Genomic DNA, 27,619 nt, shown 5'->3' with positions numbered 1-27,619 from the left:
TGTTACCTCTGAAACTAGTGCATCGCTAGAAAGCAGTTGGGCTCCTTCTGCTACATTAAATCAGTTGAAGCATAAAGCATGAGTTGTCATTTAACAAATACCTGTCAAATATCTTACATTCAGTATTTTAATTACAGCTTCTTCCCCAGTGCAGCCTCCTTTCTTTGAGTGTCCAGTAGGATATTTTCCACCTCCAGTACCACCAATTTCATTGCCACTACCTCCTCCAATTCCAGTAAGTAACGTGGACAAGTCTCGTTGTGTATCTGATTTCTAATGCTAAAGCTAGGATTACATTTAGATTCTGGTTTTGGTACTACTCTGTTTAATGATTCCTTTGAAATAATGTGTTAGACTTGTGGCTGCTTTTAAAAAACTCTTTATTTCAGCTGTCTCTTGGCTGATGCAGTTGTTGGCTAATGGGGATTTTCCCTCTTGAATTGAAATTCTTTTGTTAGGAGCTGTGTTTTTTCATACAGAAAGCAAAAATTGTCTGAAGCATATAAGGAATAAGAATAAATTGGAATTGTTGGCACAAGGCAACTTTCCCTCTCATCTCTAGGCCACATATGTAGGTGGATAAGCTTGATCTGATTTACTACCTTGATGGGTGAAAGCCAAGACATGTAGCTCATCAGTCATTCAAACTTTGTGCCTTTTGACTATGTTTCCTGTCTTCTTACCTAAGAGTGTGCATGGAAATTGATTTAATGTGGCCTTTTTTCGCTACCAGTTTTTTTTCAGTGAATAATTGTTAGTCTTCTCAGAAAAGCAATAGAAAGGTACTACTTTCTCTCAAGACTAAGGGAAATTGTAATTTTGCTAGCTAAGACAGTTTCATAAAACTGTTAGAAGGCTGCAGGTCAACTGCATTTCTCTGGCTAGACTACCTCTGGTTCAGATTCTCATTTAGATTTAGTTTGTATTACTCCACAGCTTCCACTGTCCAAATCTAACTTTATTGGTTCCATTAATCTCTGAGAAATAAATAACTGTTCAGTGACAGCCTTTGACAGGGATGCAAATGTAGTTTGAATGTTAATTAAACTGATACAGTTCAGTTACTTTTAAACCATGGAATAATCTAGTTCTAAACCTCTGCTAGGTAATCATGAAGGAGTAGTAATTTTCACATTTCAAACCTTTGTTTTATGTTTTTTTTTTCTCAGCCTGTACCATCTTTGAGCCATCTTTACATGGAGGGTATTCCTTGTGTTTCTCTTGAGCCACCTCCACCTCTTCCACCTCTTCCCCCTGAAGAGCCTGAACAGCCACCAAAACCTCCATTTGCTGATGAGGAAGAGGAGGAGGAGATGCTCTTAAGAGAAGAATTACTCAAGTCTCTAGCCAACAAGCGTGCTTTCAGAGCTGAGGTACTCTATTGTTTATTGAATGTAAGCCTCTAGATGGCAATCTTGACCAAAATTTCAATGCAACCTGCTATAAGTGAGGCTTATAGGGGGTTTTATGCTGCATTTCTGGAGATGTAAAATCAACAAGAACCACTCTGGAATTGTAAATTGCACCTTTCCTGTTATTTCTGAAGTAATATGAAACTTCAGGGTACTGAAAATGGAGTAAGTAAAAGGAATGGGGATTTTCTGATAGAAAATGTTTATTTTTGAACTTCTCGTTAGAAAGTAAGACAACTAACTTTGTTTCAGACTTCTGGGAAAAGGAGTTGGAAGAGGTTAACTTTTTTTTTTTTTTGCTGTTTTGAGAGTTTCTGTTGGAGTGGGGATCTAAGCTTGACGTTTTGAAAGAATATATTGGTTTTGACATTACTTAAATGGTCTTTTGCAGTTGACCTGTGAAAAACTGGCCCTGCTCTTGTGTGCCTTTTTGATATTACTGCAGAAATGCAACATTTGTCGATGCAGTGAAATGCATACATTTCAATAGTCTGCCTAAATCACAATTTCAAGTTCCAAGGCATATATGAAAGTTTCATTTATACTGACGCTTTTTGAAATAGCTGTGTACAGTGTGTATTTTTTAAGACCATATTTTCGTTCTGTTTTTTAGGAAACATCAAGTAACAGTGGTCCACCTTCCCCTCCTGTTCCAGACAACTTGCAGCCTGTGCCAAGAAGCAATCTGTCTGCTGTCAGTATTAATACCGTGTCTCAGCCACGGGTGCAAAATACAAAGTTTGTTAGAGTTCCGAGGCTTCCACGAGCAGTGATCACAGTAAGGAAATACTGGTGCTTCCTACTAAATATGAGTTGAAACTGAGCTCAGTTTAAGTGAAGAGCAGACTTAGACTTAGGTTTCCTAGTGATGCAGCACAGAAGAGTGAAGCTTCAGTTAAGCATTTGAATTATTAATCACTTTGACAGTCCATATGCTCTTGTGGAAGGAATAAACATGGAAGCAAGAATTTATAGCTGAAGAGAGCATCAAAATATGCTGACATACAGTGAACTAAGAGATTGTAAATATAGCTCCATTATTCTCTTATCCAGGCTAGCACAGACACCAGTGCCAAAACAGAGGCACTCTTGCTCTTCCTCCTGCACCTGGCCAGGTGTTTCTCTTCCTTTTAAGATGTCTGGAACATCAGTCCCATTGCTGAACTTACTTAACATGCTAAATTGGTTAGAAAACTATTTTTCTGGGGAGGGGGGGGACAGTACTTTTCATTGTAGGAGGAGTTGAATTTTTTTCAATGAATAGTTTGCATGTTAGCGTTAGCATGTCTGAGTGTGTCTGGAAGAGAGTATTTGTGAGGAGAGGACCAGTGCCTTGCACCAACGTAAACTGGAATTTTACCTGTTTATCCTGTTGTGGTGAAAAAATTACGCAGCTGGAGTACAATCAGATGTAGCATATAGAACCCATATCTTGAGAATTGCGCAGAGTATCAAAATCAGTTGATTGTAGAAATTTGAGTATTTTTCATTTTTAAAAATGTTGTTTTCTTGATGGGGTAGTGTTTTAAAGACACTTAGAGCTTTGACAAGGCTCTGTTCTGAGATAAAGGGTAATATTATATGTGTGTGTAGACAATATAGTTGTCCAGATCTACAGTGGGAGATTAGAAGAGCAGTCTGGAAATGTGAAATAAGTTGCTTTTTTTCCCCAAACTTTAACTCCAGAGCATTTGAGGTTGATCTAGATTGTCTGCTTGTTTCTGCATTTTTCTTTGTGCTGGAATTGGCAGCCACCTGATCTTCAGTGAGCTTTTTAAATTTGTGCTGGCAAAAGGTGATTAATCATTATTTCATTTATTCATTACATTGTGTTCTACCAATTAAACTGTCTCAGCAGCTCAGTGTAAGATCAAATAAATACAACTGTGGGACAAGAGACATTTCAAATCTAGCAGAAAGATGAGGAAATTTTGGTATGTCTGCCACACCAGTTCTTATGCAGCTTTGATTGGCTGTTACCTCTCAGTTACTTAAAAAAATTCCTTGCAAATGGAAAATGATAATTTAAATTGCATTTCAAGTAATTAATCGAGTGTCGGATCTAGATGTTTGAGATACTTGTGCTATAACCATGGACCAGTAAATGGTCTAGATACTTGGGAACAGGTTGAAAACATGAAAGGTTGCAACCTATATTACTGTCTTGTGGAGATACATAAATACTTATTTTTGCCTTACAATGTGGGATTGGTGTGTGTGATAACAAAAGGAGTTAATCTTATTCTTATTTTTTTGTAAGTATGTCCACTGTATCTCTAACTTTGTCTTCTTACTGTAAAACTTTTTACATTCTCACCCTAGCTTCCAAAACACAAGTCTGTTGTGGTTACATTAAATGACTCAGATGACAGTGAGTCTGATGGAGAGCCCTCTAACTCAACTAGCAGTGTGTTTGGAGGACTAGAATCTATGATAAAAGAAGCAAGGAGAAATGTTGAGGTAAATGATGTCAATTTTCATAATTTTAATGAATTCTCTTTATATGCAGAATTTAAATTTTAGAATTTGGTCAAGAAATACTGAATTGCAATCAGAAGGGGTAAGAGTGAGTACATTACTTCTGTCTGGACAACTACATTGTAATTTGGATTGCCCAAGATAATTTTTTTTTTGTTGAAGATGGCATCCTGAAGATAGAACTTTTAATATATTTTGGTTTGATTTTTTTCAGTTAAAATTCAATGTATCATTAAGCAAAAAAGTAGTGGCTTAAAAGTGCTGAAATTTCTCATGTAAATACTATTTGATAACTATGTTTTAAATTGGTGTGACTGGTACTGACTTGAGTCTGATTGTAATAGGCATCCAAAATCAAAGCCCCTCCAAAATCAGAAAAAGAGAATGATCCAATGAGAACTCCAGAAGCTTTGCCAGAAGATAAGAAAATAGAATACAGACTTCTGAAAGAAGAGATTGCCAGGTAACCTTAGTTTAATTGTTAATGTAAAATGTGTTTTATTTGTAGCCCTTTACTAGTCTACTTTTGCAACTTGAAGGAAGGTGTGAGTTTACAAAGCTTGCCCTTACCTTCAGGCTTTTTCTCCCATGCAGTTTTTTGGTAAGAAAACATAGAGGTCTAAAAGAAATCCTTGGATTTGCACTGACTTAGAGTAACTGATTGCAGTTGTGAAAGGTACTTCCTGTTTTAACTTGAAATCTTGTCTTGCTACACTTTTCAAGGATGCAAAAGCACTTGGGAGTACACATTAAAATGAGTGTTGAAGGTACTGAGCATCTTCGTTTTTAACATTTCTGTTTCAGTCGTGAGAAACAGCGCTTAATTAAGTCTGATCCAGTGAAGAACAATTCATCCCCTGCAAATTCTGATGGTGAAGTTGATGGAATTGGGAGAATAGCAGTAGTGACCAAACAAGTCACAGAAGCAGAAGCAAAGCTCAAGAAAAATAGGTATGCATTTCACTGTCAAAGTCCTACCTTTTGCTTAACAGGATGAAAAGGGGAAATATTTTTAAATGCTTAAGTTCTGTGTAGCATTTAAAGACCAATGAATGGCTTTTCCTGTTGTCTTGAACTATTCAGCCTTTAATTCTGTTGCTGTGCAAAAGAAATTGTGTTGTAGTGCCAGTGTGGTGTATGATAACTTTTAAGTATGATTTATTGTACTAAGTGTTTTTGGCTGTGTTTATGTTCAGTGACTAGAATATAATTTGTGCTACGTTTTCTCTTGTGGCATGCCTCTTCTATGCTCCTCACTCTAATTTCAAGTTATGGTTGGAAGTATAGTCCTCTTTCCTGCTTCTTTTGCCCCTTGATTATTTCTGTATGGTCTTGTGAACAAAGTAGTTTGTGGTCAGTCATCAACTGAAGAACAGTCTTCCCTTCTCTCTTCATCCACACACGTCTACCTAAGTGCTTATCTTCCTTTGATGCATAGCTTTTTGTAATTTGTCTACTTTTATTTTTGTGCTATAATATTATGGCTTGTCATCTGGTAGTGTGTATGTGCCCTAAGATGGGTTGTTACTTAACAGAAAGCAAGAATGCTTGTGTTTTGGTTGTCTGTATTTGAAAAACAGTCTTAAAGATAGAGCATTTGCTTAACTTCCCCTGTCCTTGTAACTAGGATGTTTTCATGTGCATTATGCTTATATGCTGAACTTGGGATGCTGAAATGTGCCGTTTATATTGACAGTATTTACTGTCTTACGGATGTTAGGACCATCTGGAGAAGCTTAATTTGTAGTCTTTTTATATGTGAGGAGAGCTGTGTTCTTAACTGGGGTTGTGGAGAAGCAGCTTATCTTTGGAAAAATTGTGTACATTCCTTTTCTGTTTCAGAATGCTGTTGATGAAGGATGAGTCTGTCTTGAAAAATTTATTGCAACAACAGGCCAGGAAGAGAGAGAATGTTCGAATTGCTGAAAACAAAATTAACAAACTGGCTGAACAGCTACAAGCGACAGAGAAGATCTTGAATGCTAACAAGGCATTTCTTAAGAGGCTTCAGGAACATGTAATTGGCACTCTGAAATGTTTCTGTTTCCCAGAGCTGGGAATCCTGAAATGGGTTGCCTGATTTTTAGAGGCCATAGGCTTTCTTTGAATTACTTACTAATTCCCATCTAGTTATATCTCATTAACTCCATGTAATTATATTTTATTATCTGGTCATATCTGTAAATTTGCATCTTGCTGTAGTACTTAGTTTTTATTTTTATTTTTTCAGATACATAAAGTTCAACAACGAGTTACAGTAAAAAAAGCTCTGGCATTAAAATATGGAGAAGAACTTGCTCGAGCAAAAGCAGTAGCAAGTAAGGAAATTGGGAAACGAAAGCTAGAGCAAGATCATCTTGGTGTAAGTCAGCATGCTTTTAAACCAAACTACTTGGAAGAGAGAGTCCATTTTGATAAACAAAGTTCAAATGGAATTTCAGGAAAACATTTCAGAAACTATGTAGGGAGTATTCCTATTAGTTTTGTTCATTTTTTTGAGAATTAAAAAAAAGACTAATGATTTTAGGAAGAAAACTCTTCAAAACTTACATTTCTATGCTAGAGGAATGGCATTCATAAGTAATAAGAGGAGCCATAAGGCTGTGAAAGAAGAAAATACTGTCTCTAGGCACCAATGATAATGTTAAACTATCAAGCTAAGTTGTTGCAGAGAGGATCTGATACTGTTTTGAAAAACAAAATTTACCAATAGAAGTGTAAAATATTTTTCTAAATTTTAGTGCTCCTGCTCCCAGCATCATTGTGTGTACTTGTTTTATAGCTCAACTTTTAATTGGGGCCAGAACTTCTGTTGAAGATGGCCATGATGTAGGGTAATTTTTATTGCAAAACCTGAAAATCTGCCGCTTGAATTGGGGCAGAGTTTTGTTGTTTTTCTGCTGTTTGTGGAAATCTTTGTGCAAGAGTTTAAAATGTTTTTTATAAACTCTGAATTAAATATGTTTCCTATGTTTTTCCCTCTTATGTTGGTAGGTCAGTAGATGAGAAAATAGAAATAAAGAGACTTTTTTTCTTTTTAGCCAAGCAAAATGTTGAAATTGGAGACCACCTCTGCATCAAGTCCAAAAAAGCCTTCAGCAGAATTGATTGCACTAGAGAAAAAACGACTGCAGCAACTAGAGTATGAATATGCTCTGAAGATTCAGAAGTTGAAGGAGGCCCGTGCACTTCAAACCAAGGAACAATCAAATATGACACCTCATGTAGAAGAGGAATCTGAATTTGCATTACCTCAGCCATCTCTTCATGATCTCACACAGGACAAATTGACTTTGGACAGTGAAGAAAATTACTTTGATGATGAAGTTTCGTCTAATTCAAACAGAGAACGAAGGAGGTCTTTCAGAGAATCCAATTCTTTTACAAAACCAAATCTTAAACACATGGACACTCCAAAACAAGATACTATAAACAAACTTTCTAAAAAGGCTTCAGAGGAGCCTGAGCTGTTCCTTGGGTTGAATATTGATGAACTGAAAAAACTTCACACTAAAGCTGATAGCTTGAAAGAGCTACTAATGAAAAGTACTGCCTTTATTGTACCTAAGGAAGATCTCTTGTGTGGTCAGGTAAATGTTTTACAACTAAACGTGAAGCTTGTCTTTACTAGGTGGTATCCGAACTGCTGCATATATGTTTGTCTGTTTCCTAGGAAATTTCAGTGGATATGGATGTTTTTGCATCACAAAGTAAACAAGCTGAAGTGAAACCGTTTCCGTTTGGACCGTATCGTAGTCCTCTTCTACTATTTAAATCATACAGGTATGAAGGCTGTAGCAGCTCTTTGACTTACACTTAGGTGTGCGTCCTTGTTCAAAGGTTCTTCAGTGCTCTTCCTTGATACCCAGGTGTGGACAGAAAGACAGGTCCTAGTGAGAAACTTGACTATCCCTAAACAATGTTGTCTGGTTTAGGGAACCTAGTGTTTTTCAGTTATTTTTTTTTCTGCTATGCACATGTCCCTTGGTTTTATGCAATATGCTGCTTTTACATGGTGCATGTTGTTTGATACAACTAAACTAAAAAAGTGGTTAAGTGTTTGAAAACAGGAGTTTTGTATCTAGTATGAAGCAATGTAAATCCAAGAAGCATATTTCATTTATGCAGTCTTCAGCTTGGCTAGGATTTACATTATCTGAGTCAACATTGGCTCAGTCATGTATTTTTTGGATTCCTCCTTAGTGGAAAGATGCATAATCAGTGATTCCTCTTGACTTGACAGTAACATCTGCAAGTGTAATCAATTGGGTGCATCTGTCTTTGGACTGAAGAGAACTTTGTTCCTACACATCAAATTTTAGAAAACAGAAGTCTGGAATTTAAACTGGAAAAGTTGTATTCTACCATGTGCTTCAGGTTTTTTATTGCTATGGTCTTAAGTAGTAGAAGATGGAAGATGCCATATTTACAGGAGTATTCATTTTAACTTGTGGGTTATGATGTCAACAACCTGAAGGAGCTAGAAAACTAAAATTGATGTAGTCAAACTTCAGCTAAAGATGTAAAACAAATTTAAAGCGTTAGTCTGCTAGACTAAGACTGGTTATGTTTCTTTATGCATTCTAAGACTGTTATATTTTTTTCCCCACCGTTTCTTCAAGTTAATCTTTAATAGTTCTCTTTACACTTCTGTTTGATATTGGTCTTAATGCTGACTAGAGCATGAGATTTTCTATAAATTACTGGAATGCACTTAACAGCTGTTTGCTTTCCATGCTGAGTGTTTACTACACTTCCTGTTTTCATATTTATGGAGTTCTGCACCTAAAGGAGAAGAGTGTTAGAGGAAAACTTAATTAGGTTGAGTAGTATTCCTTTGTTTCCTTCCTCTCACTCTTGTTTTTACCTTGGTCTTAGCCTCTAGGTTAATGATGCTTTTGGTTAGTAGTAGGGCTTTGGAAATAATAAGATTTAATATAGACCGTGATTTTTAATTACCTTTTTTAGAAAACTGATGTCTAGCTTCATGTACTTTTATGACAATAATTCACTGTTTCTTTTTAGGTTTAGTCCTTATTTTCGTACCAAGGAGAAGCTGTACCTCAGTTCAATAACATATAGCAATATGATTGAGCCAAAACAGTGTTTCTGCCGCTTTGATTTAACAGGCACGTGTAATGATGATGACTGTCAGTGGTAAGTTAGCCTGAAATAAGTATGGTTTTCTTTTCTTTGGAAGATCTGTATATGTGATCCTATGCACAAGTTCTAGACAAGGTTATTTTAATGCTCTATTTTGTTGGAAGAAAATACCTTTTCATCTAAGCCATGAAGAACGAGGATGCTCTTTAGATGTAAATTTAGAAAAATAGAATGGCCTGATAGAGAATATTTCACGTTGTTGTAGTAATTCAAATGGAACTGGTTACATATGACTTCAACTCATTGTAGAGCCTCAACATAGTGGTTGATGCTGTTAAGCACACTTATATGAAAAATGTATACCACATAAATGATTAAGTGTAAAAAATAATAATATTGTAGCATAATTCTAGTTTCCTGGAAAAGTACTGGCTAAGTTTGTTTCCTTAAAGGCTGGTGTTTAATTGTATTAAAAATAATTTGTTTACCAATGTTGTGCAGTATATTTAAAAGTGGATGTGAATTGGTTAGGAAAGAACTCAATATGCAAACTTAACTACTGGTAAAACAGGAGTGAACTTTATTCTGGATCAGGTTTTAGCTGTTGTCATCACACCATTGTTTGACTCTTCAATGTACAAACTGGTATCTAATTCTTTATAATTACCTTATTTGAACTGGAAAGTTCTAAATACTGTGATGTAGACTTAAGTTTAGAAAAAGCCCAGATATGTTTGACCAAATTTCAAAGTAAAGAATAGTATTTTGGGCGTTGTTTCTTTTTTGCCTCACCAAAGTGTGTACTGAAACTTGCTTAATATTTTGTTGCTATGATAAATGTATTAATTGCTTATTTATTTGTTTTAGGCAACACATGAAAGATTGCACTCTTAGCCGTAAGCAGCTCTTTCAGGATATTCTGTCTTACAATTTGGAACTGATTGGCTGTTCAGAAAAAAGCACCGATGAGGAAATCAGCGCTGCCACAGGTTACTGAGTCTTTTGTTCTTTTGTATCTAAAACTTGATTTCTGAAGGGAATGGGTTTCATTAAAGGCTCTAAGTGCAAGGACTTAAATGTGAAGCAGTATGTAAGATACAGCTATATGAAGTTTCTTTGGTTGTCCATTTCAGTCCTTTGTAGTGGATATTTATCTTGGTGTCTTAAAGAAAAGTCAGTGATCTGAGGAACATTTCACTCAAAAAAAGTATTGCTGGGATTCAGGGTGTTGGGGAGCAGTGACCATGGAATCTTTACCTCTCTCCTTCCTCAGTTCTTTCTGTAACTACTGAACTGACCTGTTTCAGTGAATCTGAAATTTTATAACAGTGCCTTTGCCATACAGGCAAGTTGCCAAAGAGAACTTCCTTCTTTTTCATTTCTTTGTGCTAGCGTGTTAAATCACCCTGCCTCTTAAAGCAGTGATATTTCATAAATTTACCTCAGATTGTGTTAAATTGCTGTTAAGTTAATGACCTGTTTTAATCTAAATGCTTACCTAAGGTGTACACATTGCTGTTTCAGAAAAATATGTTGAAAAACTTTTTGGTATAAACAGAGATCGTATGTCAGTGGATCAGATGGCTGTTCTTCTGGCCAGCAATGTCAATGAGAGTAAAAGTCACAGTAAGTAACTTGGTAGATTAAATGCAATATGTATAAAATTTAAAAAAATATTTAAATAACTTGATGATTTTGTAAACCAAGGATATATTTTATATAATTTATTTTTCTCAGCATTATAAATTCTGATTATGGTAAAACAAAGTCAGTGGTGTTTAAGGCAATAATACAATAGTTTTGGGGTTCCATTTGTAGAATTTATTTATACACTTAAGCACAATAAATTTTAAGTAAGTATTATCGAAATATATACATTTCTGTTGAACTCACAGACTCTTTTTATCTAAAGTCTTTTATTTGGAAAAATATTTTACTCTTGAGTACAGGAAAGTTAAATTTTTACTACTTTTATTTATTTACAGCACCTCCACATACAACTTGGAAAGAGAAAAGGAAATGGAGACCCAGGTACTGGAGAAAACCTCTGTTGGAAAGTAGCAGCAGTGAAGAGGACCAGTTTGTTGGACCTATTAAATATGGTAATCTGGATGTGTGGCACTCTTTAAATAAGTACTGGAGGAGAAAACCCACCGACCTCTTCCCAACACTTGATTTTTAAAGTGCTCCTTGAGAAAACCAGTGCTTTTAATAGTTTTCTTGACTTTATACTTCCTGTATGCAAACTTTATTTTGCTTAAATATTTGGCTAAAGGTTGACCTACACTTGTAATTCTATCAGATTTTTTAATTTAATGGGACTGGAAATTAGGGTGGAATTTCTAATTACCTAATCTTAAAAGGAGTATAAGGAACTGTTTCCCTAGAATGTTTCAGGCTTGCCCATACACCCTTAGGATTTTTAAAAAAATCTATTTTCCTTCAACAGCCCTGCTTTCTCCTTCCCCCTCCCCTTGAACTTGAAATAGTAAAACATCAGTGTTCAGTTACCTTAAATTTGTACGGAGTTGGTACTTGGTGTGAGGTCAGGAGCTGAAAAAAGCTGTGGTTAAGCAGCATTTGAGACTTGGAAGCTGCCTAGAGCATGAGTAACCTGACAGTGTTTCACTTATGACTCCTCCAAGTAGGAGGTGCTATAGGATTTGTTAGCAAATCTCTAAAAAGGATTTTTTGAGACTCAGAATTGCGATAATTTTTTTTGGTCAAATGTGTCTAGTTCCTAATGCTGCCTGATGAACAGCCTTATTTGGTGTTTGTTGATCAAGGCAGCCTTTACTGCTAATTCTTTCATTCTTTCATGTCTGAAATATAACCAGTTATAACCAGTTCTCTACAGGCAATACAATTTGAAGGGTGCTGAGAGAACACTATTTATTAGCATTAAATATTTAATGTGTGTACTTGAAATATATAAATGCCACCTCTTGTGAGAGTTTCAGGTCACTACTGTTTTGAAAAGGAAATTCCCTTTTTTTTAAAAAAAAATGTATATTATTTACAGCTCATCCCACAGAATATAAAAAAAGAGTTCCAGTGCTTGATACTGTGGTGACTCCAGATGATGTCCGGTATTTCACAAGTGAGACTGATGACATTTCCAACTTGGAAGCAAGTGTCCAAGAAAACCCCTGTGATGTACAGCTTTGGATTAAACTTGCATATAAGTATTTGAATCAAAATGAAGGGTATGTCTACTACATTTGAGGCCTTGATATATTTGCCCTTGCTGCTATGATCAAGTTTCGTATTTGATGCTAACTTTATTCAACAATGCCACAAATAATTCATTACTTTAAAGCAGGTTAAAAAATAGATCAGATTATATTTCCTACTGTATTTAGTATGGTGTATGAGTAATAAATTACACTCATAGTTTATCTTCGGGTAGATACTGATTCAGAACGGAAGTTGATGGAAAGTAGGGAAGTAAGGAGAAGTAATTGTTCATGCTTGAAAAGTGCTCTGTGTTAGATTACAGTGGAATGTTCTACTTCCAGCAGTAAAAGTAGACCAATGAACTCAAGTCATTCTCCTCTACAGGGTAAATGGTTGGAATAAGGTTTGAAATTACTTTCATCAAGCCAACTTTCTTACAAGTACAGTTCTGCTAGTTGGTTTTATCCCTGTAGAAATAATCCAGTTGAGCATTTGGTTTCTTATTTTCTGATTTTTTTAAACTTTAATTTCCTAAATTTCTCTAGCTTCTCTTCTTTAAAATTATGCTGCAGGGTACTGTGTTTCTGTTGGTAATCAGATCATTTCAAGGGAATTCTGTCACGATGGTTTCATCCATTATGATGATGGACCTCAATTTTAATAGGTACAGCTGAGCAACAGTAGCAGGAAGCAGGGGGAATGGTGAGGAGCAGCGCTACTTTAGAAGCCTTGTTGAAAATCTGCGTAATGGAAAATACAGGAAAAATAATTAATTCAACTGTATCAGTAAATGCCTGAACAACAGAAGGTGTAGAACTGCAAAGGCCAGTAATCAAAGTATTACCAGCAAGTGGCAGCGTGAGAAGAGCATGCCTTCTAAATATAAGTGTACTTGGGAAACAACCAAGAAAAGAAGGGAGAAAACCTAGTGGAAGATAAGCTTCTTTTTCTTAAAACAGCCACCTCTCCCATTCCCCATTCTCAGTACTCTGAAGAAATTTGACTGCTGTAGAAGGTGAAAGCAGTGGGCTTGGGAAAGCTTCAGACTTACACGTGGTTAACTGTTAAGTTTTTCTTGAGACTTGTGTATTTCTTCTCATAAATGTCCATGCAAAATAATTTCTAAAGATGTTTCAAGATAAGTGGGACCTCAGAAGTATTCTGTGGTTTCATGGAAAATGTATTTATGAATTAAAGCTCAGCTCTGTGGTTTGCAATATAATCAGTTATTTCAGCCACTCTTATATTAGTTGGTGGGTATAATCTCACGATTTGTTATTTCAAAAAAAGAAAATTTCTTTTATTTTAAATGTCCTAGAGACAGAACCTGTATGACATGCTGAAATAAAAGCTTATATTTAATAACTGTAGTAAGTAAATTAAATACAAAAACATAACTCATTTTACTACACCTTTTAAATATCTGCTTAGGTTCTTAAACCTGTATGATATAAGTGCCTTTATATCCTTGCAGCTTGAGAACTTTGCTTACAGATCAATTTTACATATTTTCAATTAATAGGGACTCTTTTGTTTGAATTGGCTATCTTTATAGAAAACTTATTTCTATGCACTATGATAATTGTACCTAATAACCTCTGAAAGTTGAAAACTTGCTGAAGCTTTGAAACCTTGATAGTAAAGGACAACATGTAAAAAAAAGATGGCATACACTTTGTGTGACTTCCATTTTATTTAAAAGCATCTATTTTTATATTTGATACTAAGTCATAATACTGACACAGTCAATGTGAGTGCTTTTTTCAATATTTAATTTTTATAGCTCATCATCTGAGTGTTTAGATTCTACTTTAAATGTTTTGGCTCGAGCCCTTGAGAACAACAAAGAGAATCCTGAAATTTGGTGTCATTACCTGAGACTTTTCTCAAAAAGAGGAACCAAGGAGGAGATACAGGAAATGTGTGAAACAGCAGTGGAATATGCTCCCTCTTACCAAATCTGGTGGACAGTAAGTAAAAATTTTGAAGTCTATGTTTTCCTGTAAGTGTGTTTTCTATTGTATAAAGTCAGCATGTGTGGCAGGGAAAGTGTCCAATAAAAAGCACTATAGCTTTTTTGAAAACTCAAAAGTTGAAAATGAAATTATTCAAGTTTTTGCTGGTTATTTGTAGAAATCATTAGTTTTCCTCAGGTAGTAAAAGTTACGTAAAATCAATATGTTATATTGATTGTAAAATTTGGGTGTTCTTGTACATATTTAAAGTGGTATCTTTTGAGGTTTAATATTAACATTTGTGTGATTTGGAGGGAAACACAGTTCATAAGATAGCAAAAGACATTATGCAAAGTTTGTGAAATGTGTGATTTTTTTTAAACTTTAACCTAGAAGCTTTACTTGTATTGTGATTGTTGTTACTATGATTTATTTCTCTAGTTTTTGAATTTGGAGAATTCCTTCGATGGAAAAGACTATGTATGTGGGAGGATGCTACAGTTCCTAATGGAAATGACAGGAGGAGGAGAAAACCCAAGCCTTGTGTCCTTTCAGCTGCTGGAGACTCTCCTCTACAGGGTTCATTTAAGCCTGTTTACAGGAAGACATCAGAATGCTCTGGTTCTGCTGCAGGTAACTTCCAAGTTACCACCCCAGGAGTGTTTTCATAGCTTCACCTCTTTAATGCATGTGACTGTGGTAGTTTGAACTTTAATGGAACTGTGCCTTCCTTTAGGCGAATTTCTTCAACAAATAGAGGCTTCTGCTTTGAGCTGTGATGCCATTATAAAAGCTGGATATATCTTTGGGGGTTCTGTCGCCTACTTTTGTTTGTGTAGCTAATAGCTTGGACTGCTATATCTCAAAATAATTCCCAGGGACATACTTTATTTTTTGGTTTCTTGTAAACCATAGATCAGGTTTTTGCAGTGAAAAGCCTGTGAGTATTGCCTCAGGTATTCAAAGTTACTTCAAAAATTACCAAACCAATAGTTCTTGTGAACAAACATAGTACTTATCTAACACTATTGCCCTACTCTCAAATCTGCAGACTGTTAAATTAGATTTTATTGCTTCTATCAACTCTGAAGTCATTGAGTTATCTCAGGCCAGAACTATGACTATAGATGTAATTTAGGTGACAGGTAACTGTTGAGTAGATGATAAAAGTGCTGGCTGAGGGTGAGGAATGGACATCACCCTCTCCTGAAGTGGGAGCTCTGTCCTTTGAGTTGCAGGTTGTTTCATTCCTGCCAGCAGGTGCCACCTGTTGCTTCCTGCAGGTTGTTACTGCCTTCAGACAGAATTTGAGAACTTCAGCCTTTTGTCTGGTTCCAGTTGGAATGGGAAAGTGCAATGCTGTGCTGGCTTTCCCCAGATGTACTGAGAAATATAACTCTGAAATAATATCCTTGTTCTCAGTAAGGTTTCCAAAGCATTTTTAAAAACATATGTAGAGATGGTGGTGGCCCTTTCGGTAGATTTGAATAGGTATAACTTGGTAGTTTTATAACTAGAATTTAATAAATAAAAACCCCAAGCCAAACAAACAAACCCTAGTAGGATACAGTAAGCTGATTCTAGGTTGTAGATGAGTTCTATCTGGAGCTACTGTATTACTTCAACTGGAAGTAATAGGAGAATAAAGCAGGAAAATGGAACAAACACATGTTGGGAGATATGTGTTTTCAAAGTGCCTTTCTCTTCACTTTTTGCAATAACAATCTTCTGGGGTTTTTCTGAACTTTTTACTAGAAACTGTGTAATTTGAATAATGATGCATTCACATAAGCTGAATATGATCCTGATTTGCATTAAGAATTAGTTTTTGTCTCTCTCTGGAAAAGTTTTGAGAATATTAAAACCTACTCTTCCTGTTTTCTTTTTCCATACTTAAATCTTAAAGGCTTTGTGGTTGAAATGTAATGCATTTCTTTTAATGTTGACAGAATGCTTTAAAATCAGCAAATGAAAAAATAATATCAGAACACCTTACTGCAAGCGACCGCTGCTTGGCTTGGCTGGCTTACATACATCTAATTGAATTTGGTGTTCTCCCAGTTAAGTTCTATGATCCAGCTAATGTCAGCCCTTCAAGGATTGTGCACAAAGAGGCATTTTTAATACCATGGCAGACAGTTCAAGATGTGAAGACTGATCCTGATACACTTTTAGCTATGTTTGAAGGTAAGATTAAGGTAGTAAATACTTGAATTACAACATGTGAGGAATGTATTAAGAAGTGTTATTCATCTTTGGATTTTCAAGGCAGTGCTGATGACTATGTTATGCCATTGAATTAATCAAGTGAATATTGCATTTTGTTTTGAACAGAGTAATGAGGAAAATCCACGTTCTTGGGGCCTTAACCAGCACACAGTTTTTCATCTGTGGTTTCAACCCACAGCTTTATCTTGGTAGAATATGATAATTCAGAGAAAAAGACCAGTCAGTGGCTTGTCATTGTATGACATTGCAATTTTCTGGGGGGCTTGTGCAGTCATAAAGCTAGGCTTCAGCTGTCATTCTTTCTTACCCTTTCTCACCTCAGTAGGACATTTTTATTGGAAAGTTACTTTCTTGGAATATTAGTCTATTTCCTTAAAAGAGGCAGAACAATGCATATGTTTATAAGTGAATTGAATAATTTTTTAAAAATGTAAAAAATCAAGATATTAGAAGAAATTGAGTTATTAGCTTATGGTGATGCTGCCAGAGGTAGACTTCATAGCAGTAGACAAATGCTGTTCTATAGTATTTATAAATGTCAGTGTTTAGTGGTTAGCCAGCAGCAGCATTGAGTTGCCACTGAGAAATATATTTGTGCTGCTGGTGGTAATGCAGTGTTGAAATACTGAAGGATCAATGGAGTAGTCCAGCTGTGTGAGAGAAGGCTGTCTAGCTATAGTAATGGGGTGTTCATTGTTGGATGGTGTTTTATTATACTGAGGAGAAAAATAATATCCTGTATTAGCTTTTGCCTCAATAGCTTTCAGCAGCTACATTGAAAATCCTGGAATATGATTTTAAATCTAGGGATATGCTGCTGTCTATAACATTGGTTTAATGTTTCATTGGTAGGTTGTTTCCTATTTCTAAAATGAGTAAGAGATGAAGCAAAGACTTGTCTTTGTACTGTGGTGATAAGTTAAGAGAGCTTTTCCAAAGAGAATTATCTGTTTCTAATAATTTGCAAAAACAATGCTCTCTGAAATACCTTTTCACACATAACGTGTCTTCCTTATGTACAAGGAGACATTTTATTATGCTAAGGCTTCACATGTCTTTGACACTGTTTACGGTGTTAAAGGATTTATTTTTTACTTTTGTTTTGTAGATGCAGTCAAAACATGTACTGATGAAAGCCTTCAGGCTGACAAGAGAATAGCTATCTGCTTTCCTCTCTACAGAAACATGATAGCTTTGCTGAAACTTCTTGGAAGGTAAGTTATTTCAAGACATTCTTAACTGGAGTACTCACTCTTGTTTTGTTTTCCTTTTTTTCTTGTTAAACTTAACCTTGACTTTTCTTTAAGGTGGGAGTCTGCTGCAGAACTTTGTAGATCTTTATTGGAGCTCTGCCCTAACAACTGTCAGCTTTTGGAGAGTTTGGCCACCTTGTATTTGCAGATGGAGCAGAGCGAAAATGCCCACAATGTGTGGTTTGGAGCTTTTGAGAAGAATCCTCAGAACGCAGAAATTTTTTATCGCTTGTGTAAATTTCTTGTTTCACAGGTAATACTCTACTTCAAAACTTATTTGCTGGTCTGCTAGCTCTGCAAAGTTTGGGGTTAGTGAGTTGTTTAAAAATCTTACTAAGTTGACTCAACTTAGTGGTATTTTTGTAATGTCTCCTTCCTGTAAATAGGAAAAGTATAATAGGCAAGACAGGTGACATGATAAAAGATAATCTTAGCAATTACATAAAATCATAGCTTTATAGTTTGGGTTGTTCTAATTCAATGTTAAATAATATCCTTAAGCAAGAATAACAGAAAGTAAAAGTGCAACCTGTTATATTTTTTCAGCTTCTTTCTACTGCTGATTGCCCCATTTAAATTTCATTTGTGAGAGAATGAAGACAATGGAGCATTGCAGAGATAGACACCCTACTTGTTATTTATTTTGCTTAAATTAGCCTTACCATTGGTGCTTTGAGAGGCTGATGTAGAACAGAGGCTAGACAGTGTTAAAGGAATGCAGTAGGTATTTATTAAAAGGCCTTCAAAGGATACACCTTGGGCAGTACATGAGCCCAGCCATGGCTCTATCCAAAATGGATTCCCAAGTCACGAGTTTATCCCTTTTATAAGTTTTGGTCCATTCACATATTTGGGTTAACTGTCCAATCACAGCTTCAGGTTATGAGGCCCCATCCTCCCAGATTGCTCTCCTCAGTTCGTTGTTGTTTACACTTTTTGGGCCTGAAGCTGCAATGCCGTCCTTGTTTCTCAGGCTGGAAAAGGATTGCTTTGTCTCACTAAACTGTGAGGAGAAGTTGCAAAACTTTATGAAGTTCAGAGTTGTATACTAATGCAGCAGAGAATCTGGAAAATATGAAAGCTAAAACTTAAGGCATCACCATATTCAGATTGATGTTTGATTTTAATTTTTTTCCATTAAAAAAAACCCCAAAAAACAAAACAGGAGAAGTCAAGCAGTATTCTTCCACTGTTACAAGATTTCGTGGCAGCTTTCTTTGAGAATACATGCCAACAGCATGGTCCCATGGATCTCTTAAGGTATGTTTAGAAAAATTTTTTAATTTAAGTTTTGGCAATATTGGCATTTTTGTGAATTACATAATAATCTAGAACTTTTAACCTCTTGTGTTTTAGCATGGCATGTTTTGCCAAAACTTCAGCGAATGATGATTTGGTGTAAGGTTTACACTTGTTTTTGCATAGACGCTAATTTATAAAGTCATGAGCATCTAAAAACAAAGCAGCACGCAAGTTGCATGTCTGGATTAGGGCAATGAAAATCAATCATTATATACTAAATTTGGTTTTGTTTATTTTCCCCCCCTTAAAGCTAGGAGCCTAAAATTGCATGTCTAAAATACGCTGTTTAGGGATTTGAAAAAGACGTCCAGCATGTTATTAATTAGATTATTGTTGATGAAAAGATACAGGTTTATTACATAGCCTGATGATTTCCCCCTTGAATTTTAGCACCTAGTTGAAACACCAAAGTTTTGAAATCTCCACATTTCCCTACGGTTGAAACAGATGCCTCTGAAGGTCTTCTAAGCAAAAGGCTTTCATGCTGAAGCTCATTCAGATGTGCTTTTGAAATGTGATCTCTTAAGTTAGGTTAAGTCTCTTGCTTACGTTTGTTTATGTACTTGATGTATTTTATAAAGGAAGGGAAGAGTGTCATATAAAGCAGCATGTAACTTTGTACATAATGAGAGTGTAAATGCCTTCTATATTTATTACTTCTGTATTTCTGTGTAATGCCTTCTGTACAGATTTTGTTTGGGTAGAGATCTAGGAAAAGCGCATTAGTAATTTTCAAGAACTGAACTTCATAACTGAACATTACACCTGTATAGGATTCTTCCATGTAGAAGGCTATTCTTGTTTACTACTCCTTTTTTCTTGTAGATATCTCTTGAATTTTCCAATGCCAATTGAATTTACGTCACCTCTCTATAAAGAACACCTTACAGATGATGTTGTTAACCAGCAAATCCCATATCTCTGGCAGATCTACTGGTGAGATTTTCCCCAGAATTTCTGAGAAGCTGCTATTGTATCTGAGTAAATTGCATTTTCAAAAGCAGAGTATTCATTGCTTGCCTAAGGGTATTTCACTTCGTATTATCTGAATAAATGATTGGCCAGTCCTTAGAGAACCTACTGGCCTGCTGCACAGTGGAGATAATTTTATGAAACTCAGTTGCACGTCAGCTTAAGTTTTCCAGTTGAGAAATTCTGACCTATGGGAATGGTAATAGGTGTGTTCATCTCAAAATGACTCTTTTGTTTGTTTTACTTCTGTTTTAAGTTGCTGCTACTAGTAGTATTTTTCTTTCTCTTTGCTTTCAGTTGTCCTCCTTTCATTTTACAATAGTTTTACTTTACAAAAGTTTCCGTTCTGTTTATCTTTCAAGGTTGCATTTCAGACTAAATGGTTGTTTTATTATTCCTTGTTACCTGCTTTTGAGACTTACCCATTCTAATAAAATGAGTGATAAATTAGTCCATGATACTGTTAAACTGAAAATACTATTTTTTTTTGTTGTATCTGAGAAAGGGAAATTCTTAATTGTGTCTTACGTGTAATTACACATTAAGAGTATTGTTTATGACATACAACAGTTTTTCTTTTTATATAAACAGTTTGTGCCAGTCTCTTCATGCAAGTGTTGGTGAAGCACTGGATGCTTATGAAGCAGCTCTGGGGGCAGTGATGCAGCAGGAAACTGTTCAAAGCATTTGGTTGGAGTAAGTTCTTAAGGGAAGAAAGTTACTTAATCTCAGCTGTTAAGTGAATGCTACCAGAACCATCTTTTTTCTTTTTTTTTTTTCTTCCAGTTACCTTGTTTTTCTCAATAGCAAAGTTGTTGAATCCACCAACAAAGTTCAAGAATTCAAGCTTTTTACTGATCTAGTGAATAGATGTCTGGTGACAGTCCCCACACGATACCCAATTCCATTTAGTACTGCTGATTATTGGACCAATTATGAGTTTCATAATAAGGTAAAAATGTGTCTTGTGGACAGTTTCAGTTAAACAGAGGCTGATGACCTGTTGGCAGGTATCTATTTGTTCAAGTACAGCACTAGTATATGAACACTGAGAGCTAGAAAAAGAATGAAGTGTAGTAGTGTTTTGAGCAGAAGAGTATCTAGAAGTGACCTTTTCAAATAAAGGTCCTGTAATGCAAAGAGAAACTTCACGGCATGGTAAAGAAAAGTTACTTCTTTTCTAGAGAAAAGAGAAAATAGCTAAGGGAAGGAAGATACGGTTACACAAGAGGGGTCTGCAGAGCTGTACCACTGGCAGATGGAAACAGATTCAATCATAGAAATTATAATGGTTGAGAAACAGAAGAAATAAAGTAGTAGGAAAAATTCGAGCACTTTTACAGACAGAATGAAGCTTATAGAAATCTTGGATTCCATTTTGCTAACAAGAAGTGCTTTTATCTTTATGCACTAAATGCAGGCTAGAAAAGCCTGAAATAGGTGGTGCTAGCAACTTGACATTAAATTCATATTATACAAATTGATTTCTGTACCCTTGAGGGATAAGGTTTGAAGGTGGAACTCAGTCATAGTGTTTGTAGTTGGTCATACCATTGTTCTTAGGAAAATAATACCTATAAAGTGGATTAATGTTTATAATTCAAATTCTGCAGGTAATTCTTTTTTATTTGAGCTGCATTCCAAAATCTCAGCATTCCAAAACTTTGGAACGGTTTTGTTCTACCATGCCTACTAATCCTGGACTTGCACTGAGGTATGTAAAAATACTTTTAATTAAGGCAGGCAGTTAACTGTTGTTTATTTGTGCAAGATATGCATGATTTGCTTTCTACTACAGAAGTAAAACTATTCCTCTATTACTGCATGTTCCTCAAGGCATATTGTGCCTTCTGATATCTCCATCTTAGATTTAACAATGTTCTGTTCTAACTACAGACAGGTTATAATTATACAGAAATTAACTCTGCATTGCTCGTGATGACTACAAATGGTCAAAATTTCAAGTGGGTAGAGAAATGTCAGATATTTATTAAATTCTTGTTTCTACTTGATGATCTATTACAAGTACAGTTCCAGAACAGATAAGAATGGATATAACAGTGCTAGCTTAAGGCTTAACTTGACATTTATTTAGCAGTGATAAATCATAATTTAAAGGGAATCTGATGGGAAGCAACCAGTTTATGTAAACATTGCACTGGCTCTTACTCAAACAGTATTTCAGAGTGTGGTCTGCCAGGATTAGAGTCCATGTTTTACTGTGTTCAGGTGCACTGAACACTTGAATATTTAAGTAATATTGAAGAGTCCCAAAACACTGTTCATTATCAACAGTGACCCCAAAGAACTCAAAGCAAGCCTCATGTGTAGTTGTGGGCATGGGGAGAGTGTGACACACCTGCCTTTGGCACATGAAGTTGAATGGCTTCATTTTAAAGCAAGTTGCGATTCTGTCTAGATGGAACTTGCAGATCCCTTAGACAATGTTGTACTGCATGAAATGGGTGAGAACTGACAGAACAGTATGCCTAGCCCCATTACTATAAAACTAATTTGTCTCTTTTCAAATGTGCAGTTACCTTGTGCATGCTAAAAGTGAATCCACTTGTAATCTTGTAACATGCCAAGATCATGTTTTGTCTCTGATTTCACACTTGTTAGTTGTTCTCTGAAAGTGGATCTTAATTTGTTTTGTTCTGAGAGCATGATCAAATCACTATTATATATGGTGGCTTGGGCTTTTTCCTGCTTGCAACTCTTGACTCAGATTAGGCATCGTGTATTTTGTGTAATGTGTTTGTATCTTTGGATATCTTTACGGTTCCAAGTGATTAGAGCAGTGTTCCTTTCTCATGAATGCCTTTTACAGACTGCTTCTGAGATACTGGGAGGAGAGCAATGTTCAGATTCTGAAACTACAAGCCAAGATGTTTACATATAATATCCCTACATGCCTGGCCATCTGGAAAATGTAATGCAACAGTCATACATCTGTTTTCATAGCTATTGCTTTTGTTTGTAAGGTTTACTTCACAAAGGTAAATCTGAAATGTCCTTCCAATTGGGCTTGCACTGGAAGCTTCTCTTTTGTTAGCTTATTATATTATAGAGGGTAACTGTTCATTACAGCAGACAGAGATACTGTCACTTCTTTAAAATGAAAAATGAAATTTCCCTATTGGGGAAACTTAAGTGAATGGATATTATGCAGATAAATATGAATGATGTGTTTACAAGTTGCCTTTTAAAATTCAACTATTGACTTCTGTCTCCCCTTCTCTACCCCTCCCCTTTATATATCACAATAGCAGTATTCTCCATTATCCAGTGGTGCTGAACTGATCTTTTTCTTCAGTGTTTGTTCATAATGGGGAACCACTGAAATGTCTTGCTCATGTAAGGTTGTTTTTAAAAAATGGCTATTTTTATCTTTTCACAATAGATTAACCTCATTGGAAGTTAATTTCTTCTCAAGGAATTAAGTTATTCCATTCCACAGTCAGTATTCTGCCATTAATGGCATTTAAAATAATTCAAGAATAAATATTTTTATATATTTCTTTTCCTCAGAGCCATTGCTGCCGAATGCTTTCTAATGGGACAAAGAGAAGTAAGTCAACACAGTGTACTAAAATGAATAATTATGAAATTCTGTAAAACTTCTCATACCTTGGCTTTATCCAAAGCAGTGGTAATCTTGTAAATCCAAGATTTCTAGTTAGTTGGAATGCTCTTGTTTATAAACACCAGAACATGTGCCTCAATTGTGAGAAATGTTTTTGACAATCAGAAGTAGAATGGATTCTATAATGAGTGCATGCTTTCTGTGTAACTTTCCCATACTGGGAAGGCTATATTTTTCTCCCATTTTATTTTTTTTTTTACCTGGAGGTGATTGTTGTATTTTAAGTTCTAGCAGAGGGAAGCAAGACTCATGTTGGAAGACTTGTGCTAATGGCTATCTTTAGAAGTGGACAAGAGAGCTGGAGAGAAACTTTTTGCAAAAGCATGTCATACTAGGACAAGAGGGAATAGCTTCAAATTGAGAGGAGGTTTAGATTGGATATTAGGAAAAACATCTTTGCTCTGAAGTGGTGAGACACAAACAGGTTACCCAGAGAAGTTGTAGATTGCTTCCAGGGATGAGGTTTCTAGGCCAGACTGGGTGGGGTTTTGAGCAACCTGGTCTAGTTTATGGAAGTTATCTCTTCCCATGACAGAAGAGAACCCCCAGGAAAGCCCCATGACAAGGGTTTTATTATGTAGATGATCTGTATGGTCCCTTCCAACCCAGACTATTCCTTGATTCTGTGAAGTAGTTGGAAGGGTGGGTCTGCCAAACCAGTGTATGGAAAGAGTTTCCATAGTTCCTGACCGCACAAAATACCTGAGTTCGTTTTTTCCAAAAATAATAGGTTTACCTATTAGTACTTAGGGTAGGGAAATACCACTCCATGTAAAAAAAACAGAAGAGTTGTTTTGGCACAGCAACTGCATTGCTTTTCAAACAGAATGATTTTCCTGGTTTTGTTGCTGTCACCTTCAAAATACTCTTCCACCTGTGAAAAGATGCTCTGTATTTGTGGGTGGGGGCTGTCATGAGGCCCTGGATTTGTGACTCATCACTTACTTGTGGTATTTGAGCTACTTCTCTGCTGTATCTGTTTTTCTGTTATCTTGTAGTGACTTTTTCTTAGCATCCTTCTTTTTTGTCAGCGGTCTTCTGAATCAATATTGAAACTTTAACTGATCCATAAAGGGTAGCATGTTATTAGACTCACATATGAAACTTTCTTTCCTTTTTTTATGGTCTCCTAAAATATTTAAAAAGAACATCCCCTAAGCAGAATTACGTGATTTGTTAGATCAAATAGCTCAAAGTCAGGAGATATCAAAGGCTGGATTGCCTATTCAACCTTAATTCTGTCTCTGTGTTGATGGTTTGGTGTAATCTGAATTAGTCACAGATCCCTGCTTCAGTCATTGTATTAGATGGACTACATCTTAAGACACTGCCTATAGTAAGGCTGGTGACTGAAAAGAACTCTGGCTAGAAAAGTCTTATGTCAGATGCATAAAAAAGAGGGCCCTTGAAGAAAATGAACCAATTAAAATGAAGGCATATGTGAAACATTGTAGCTGGATTACACCCAGAAGAAATCTTGTGGTTTTCTTCTGCAACCACCTCACTAATTATAGGGTATGTGGTAAAATCGATTAAGTAGTCACACACAACGCAGTTGGGCTTTTGGTCTGGGATGTAGTAAGCACTTAAAACTGTTTACACAAATCAGTGATTGTTCCAGATAACAGGATTTTCTAGTGAACAAGTACGATATTGGTTTAAAGTTGAATTGTGATTCAGATTCTGGATTTCCTGTTCCTGGAGAACCTGTCATTTATTTCCTTCAGAAGTCATGTAAAGGTTTGTTAAAAGAATATGAAAATGGGTACAAATATTTAAAATGCCACGAAACACCTCCCCTAGTGATTCTGATTGAAGTTGGGACTTAAGCTACCAGTAGTTGAAGGACACTTGAGTAAGTACTAGTATTAAATATTTTGGTCCTCTATTTTGAACCATAAAATAATAAAATCTTTTTTTTTTTTTTTTTTTTTTTGAGAGTGGCGAATATTCATACTGATTGTTAAAGCAAAGATAGATGCTGAAGGAAAAAAGCCCATGAAACAGTTATTTTCATTGCAGGATTGTGATGATATGCAATAAACAAGACTTGAGACTACATATTGAGTGGTGAAAGAAATACTCATTAAGATGCTTCATTCCCTGAATGTGTTCCATCCTGTGCAATGAATGAGGCAAGAATCTTGTGAAGAAAAATAGCAGGTCCTCATGTAACTAATCATGTTCATACAAGGGTCAGAATTAAGGTCAGAGATAAACTTGCCTTTGCTTTTAGTACCAATTTAATGCTTGACTTCAAAGCTATTTTAAAAATTATTGCAAGATATTTTTGTGCTTCAGATAATCAATTTTGAGTGCATGAAATTCTGCTGATGCTTAATTCTTGCCTTTATTTTACAGGTCCATCATTTATATCAGAGAGCCCTTCAGAAGTTACCTCTATGTGCAACACTGTGGAAAGATGTAATGTTTTCTCCTTATGATTAAGTTTGAGGTTTCATATAAATTCTCTGCATATCCCATATCCATAGATGTGGTGATGCTCAGGCTCTGGCTAAATCTTATATCTGCTTCCCCATCTCTTTCAGCAACTCTTGTTTGAAGCATCAGGAGGAGGTAAAACTGATAACCTGAGAAAACTAGTTTCCAAGTGCCAAGAGGTTGGAGTCAGCCTAGATGAGCTTTTAAATTTAAACACTTACAGAACAGAAAACAAGAATCACTGAACACTGGGTATGGTCAGCCATAAGTCCTATAAAATGCCAAAATCAGTTGAATGGTTCTTCAGGCTGATCCATGCCCTAAGATCTATGTAAGGCAGATGAGTATTGCTGAGCATATCAAGTCTCCAGTCTGCTTTCCTTGAACCTGGAAACAATTAACATGACCTTCCTCTGGAAACATGAACTCCCTGTCTGGCCTTGCTTCTGGGCCCTGCCAGATTCTCATAACGTCATCTACGTAAGTATAGTTAATCAAAATGACAGACTTTATTTTTTTATGTTTTCTTTTTATTTACTGTTTTCTTTGTTTTGCTGTTCCTGATTCACTTGACACTCTCGCTGATGCCTGAGAGATCTGTGTTTGGGATTAATTTACTGGGCTGTGTTTACAGTAAAAAGCAACTAGTCCATTTTGGGTTTTTTCTTTTTTAAACCTTTTTTGAGACTTTTTCATTACAGGATTTAAAACAAAAGCAGCCGCTCTTAAGGAAAGTGTAACTGCCGTGGCCACAAGTATGCTTCTTGCACTTGAAGGCTCTAAGAGGGTTGCTTACTGCCCTTTTCTGCATTGGACTCATGGCAGAGACTTATTAAACTTGAAGATTAAAGAAACTTTTGCAAATGCCAGTGCATCAGAACCTAAGAGTGGTCAATTATGTGCAATTTTTTGTAAAGAAATTTTAATTTATAATAAAGTTTAACAGTTTAAAGAAATACATTTATCTGTTTTGTTTTGGTACTACTTCTATTGCAGGTGTTTTTACAGCGATTCTCAATACAGGCTAACCTTTTAAAAAAAACCACCTCTTTTGTTATTTTGATCAAGAGATATGCAAATGTGGTTGAGCTGCCTATTGTGGTTATAGAATAACCTATAGAAAACCCCTTGGGTTTTTTTCATCCCCTTGCCTCAGGTACACAGTTGTTTGTCCCATAACAATTATTCCTATCAATAATACTACTTCAGTAAAGGAAAATGCATTTTATATTGTCCTTTTTGCCCTAAATGAAGTGAGACACACTTTCCAAAGTTGCTACATGTACATTATAGAGAGATGAAATGTGCCAGGTCATATGAAAAAGTGGCTGTAGTACCTGTTGCATAGGTGTTTGATTAAGATGCCAGTAAATGAGTTGCCTTCATGGTAGAGAGTGAGGCTAAGTAGTTTGTGACATACTGTTTCTAGTAACTTTCAAACCCCTTACTTTATCTAAAGCTAAACATGAAGCAGCTCTATTAAGGGAGGAATAAGTGGGAAATAGTGGTTTTCATTCAGGGGAATGGAGAGTCTTTCTGCTGCTTAAGACCTTCTAAACAACTCATATTTAATTTTATAATTCATGCTTAAGTACAAAACTTCAAATACTCACTTTAATGGCCATGTTTTCCTGCAGACTACACAACCAG

General features: G+C 35.8%; 1 protein-coding gene across 5 annotated transcripts in view; it reads left to right on the top strand.

Annotated features, from left to right (window-relative positions):
• ZFC3H1 (zinc finger C3H1-type containing) overlaps positions 1–26,916 on the top strand; it is a 38,046-nt gene extending 11,130 nt beyond the window's left edge. For 4 of the 5 annotated variants that reach the window (XM_062492029.1, XM_062492027.1, XM_062492030.1 and 1 more), the window contains exons 7-35: positions 138–235; positions 1,170–1,373; positions 2,026–2,190; positions 3,735–3,872; positions 4,235–4,353; positions 4,695–4,841; positions 5,733–5,907; positions 6,121–6,252; positions 6,932–7,480; positions 7,564–7,673; positions 8,916–9,047; positions 9,861–9,982; positions 10,518–10,619; positions 10,979–11,095; positions 12,016–12,199; positions 13,954–14,140; positions 14,567–14,758; positions 16,075–16,312; positions 17,463–17,568; positions 17,662–17,860; positions 18,773–18,867; positions 19,735–19,845; positions 20,473–20,577; positions 20,668–20,833; positions 21,495–21,595; positions 22,712–22,813; positions 23,413–23,452; positions 25,889–25,951; positions 26,077–26,916. In XM_062492029.1, coding sequence (XP_062348013.1) covers positions 138–235; positions 1,170–1,373; positions 2,026–2,190; positions 3,735–3,872; positions 4,235–4,353; positions 4,695–4,841; positions 5,733–5,907; positions 6,121–6,252; positions 6,932–7,480; positions 7,564–7,673; positions 8,916–9,047; positions 9,861–9,982; positions 10,518–10,619; positions 10,979–11,095; positions 12,016–12,199; positions 13,954–14,140; positions 14,567–14,758; positions 16,075–16,312; positions 17,463–17,568; positions 17,662–17,860; positions 18,773–18,867; positions 19,735–19,845; positions 20,473–20,577; positions 20,668–20,833; positions 21,495–21,595; positions 22,712–22,813; positions 23,413–23,452; positions 25,889–25,951; positions 26,077–26,214 — 4,337 coding nt within the window. In that variant the 3' untranslated portion in view covers positions 26,215–26,916. Of the gene's footprint in view, positions 1–137; positions 236–1,169; positions 1,374–2,025; positions 2,191–3,734; positions 3,873–4,234; positions 4,354–4,694; positions 4,842–5,732; positions 5,908–6,120; positions 6,253–6,931; positions 7,481–7,563; positions 7,674–8,915; positions 9,048–9,860; positions 9,983–10,517; positions 10,620–10,978; positions 11,096–12,015; positions 12,200–13,953; positions 14,141–14,566; positions 14,759–16,074; positions 16,313–17,462; positions 17,569–17,661; positions 17,861–18,772; positions 18,868–19,734; positions 19,846–20,472; positions 20,578–20,667; positions 20,834–21,494; positions 21,596–22,711; positions 22,814–23,412; positions 23,453–25,888 lie in introns of all 5 variants that reach the window. The other variant, XM_062492031.1, reaches the window with a different exon arrangement.
• The last annotated feature ends 703 nt before the right edge of the window (positions 26,917–27,619 follow it).

The sequence above is a fragment of the Cinclus cinclus genome, chromosome 4 (genome assembly GCF_963662255.1).
Source record: "Cinclus cinclus chromosome 4, bCinCin1.1, whole genome shotgun sequence".
NCBI lineage: Eukaryota > Metazoa > Chordata > Aves > Passeriformes > Cinclidae > Cinclus > Cinclus cinclus.
This window is presented reverse-complemented; position numbering and strand designations above follow the sequence as displayed.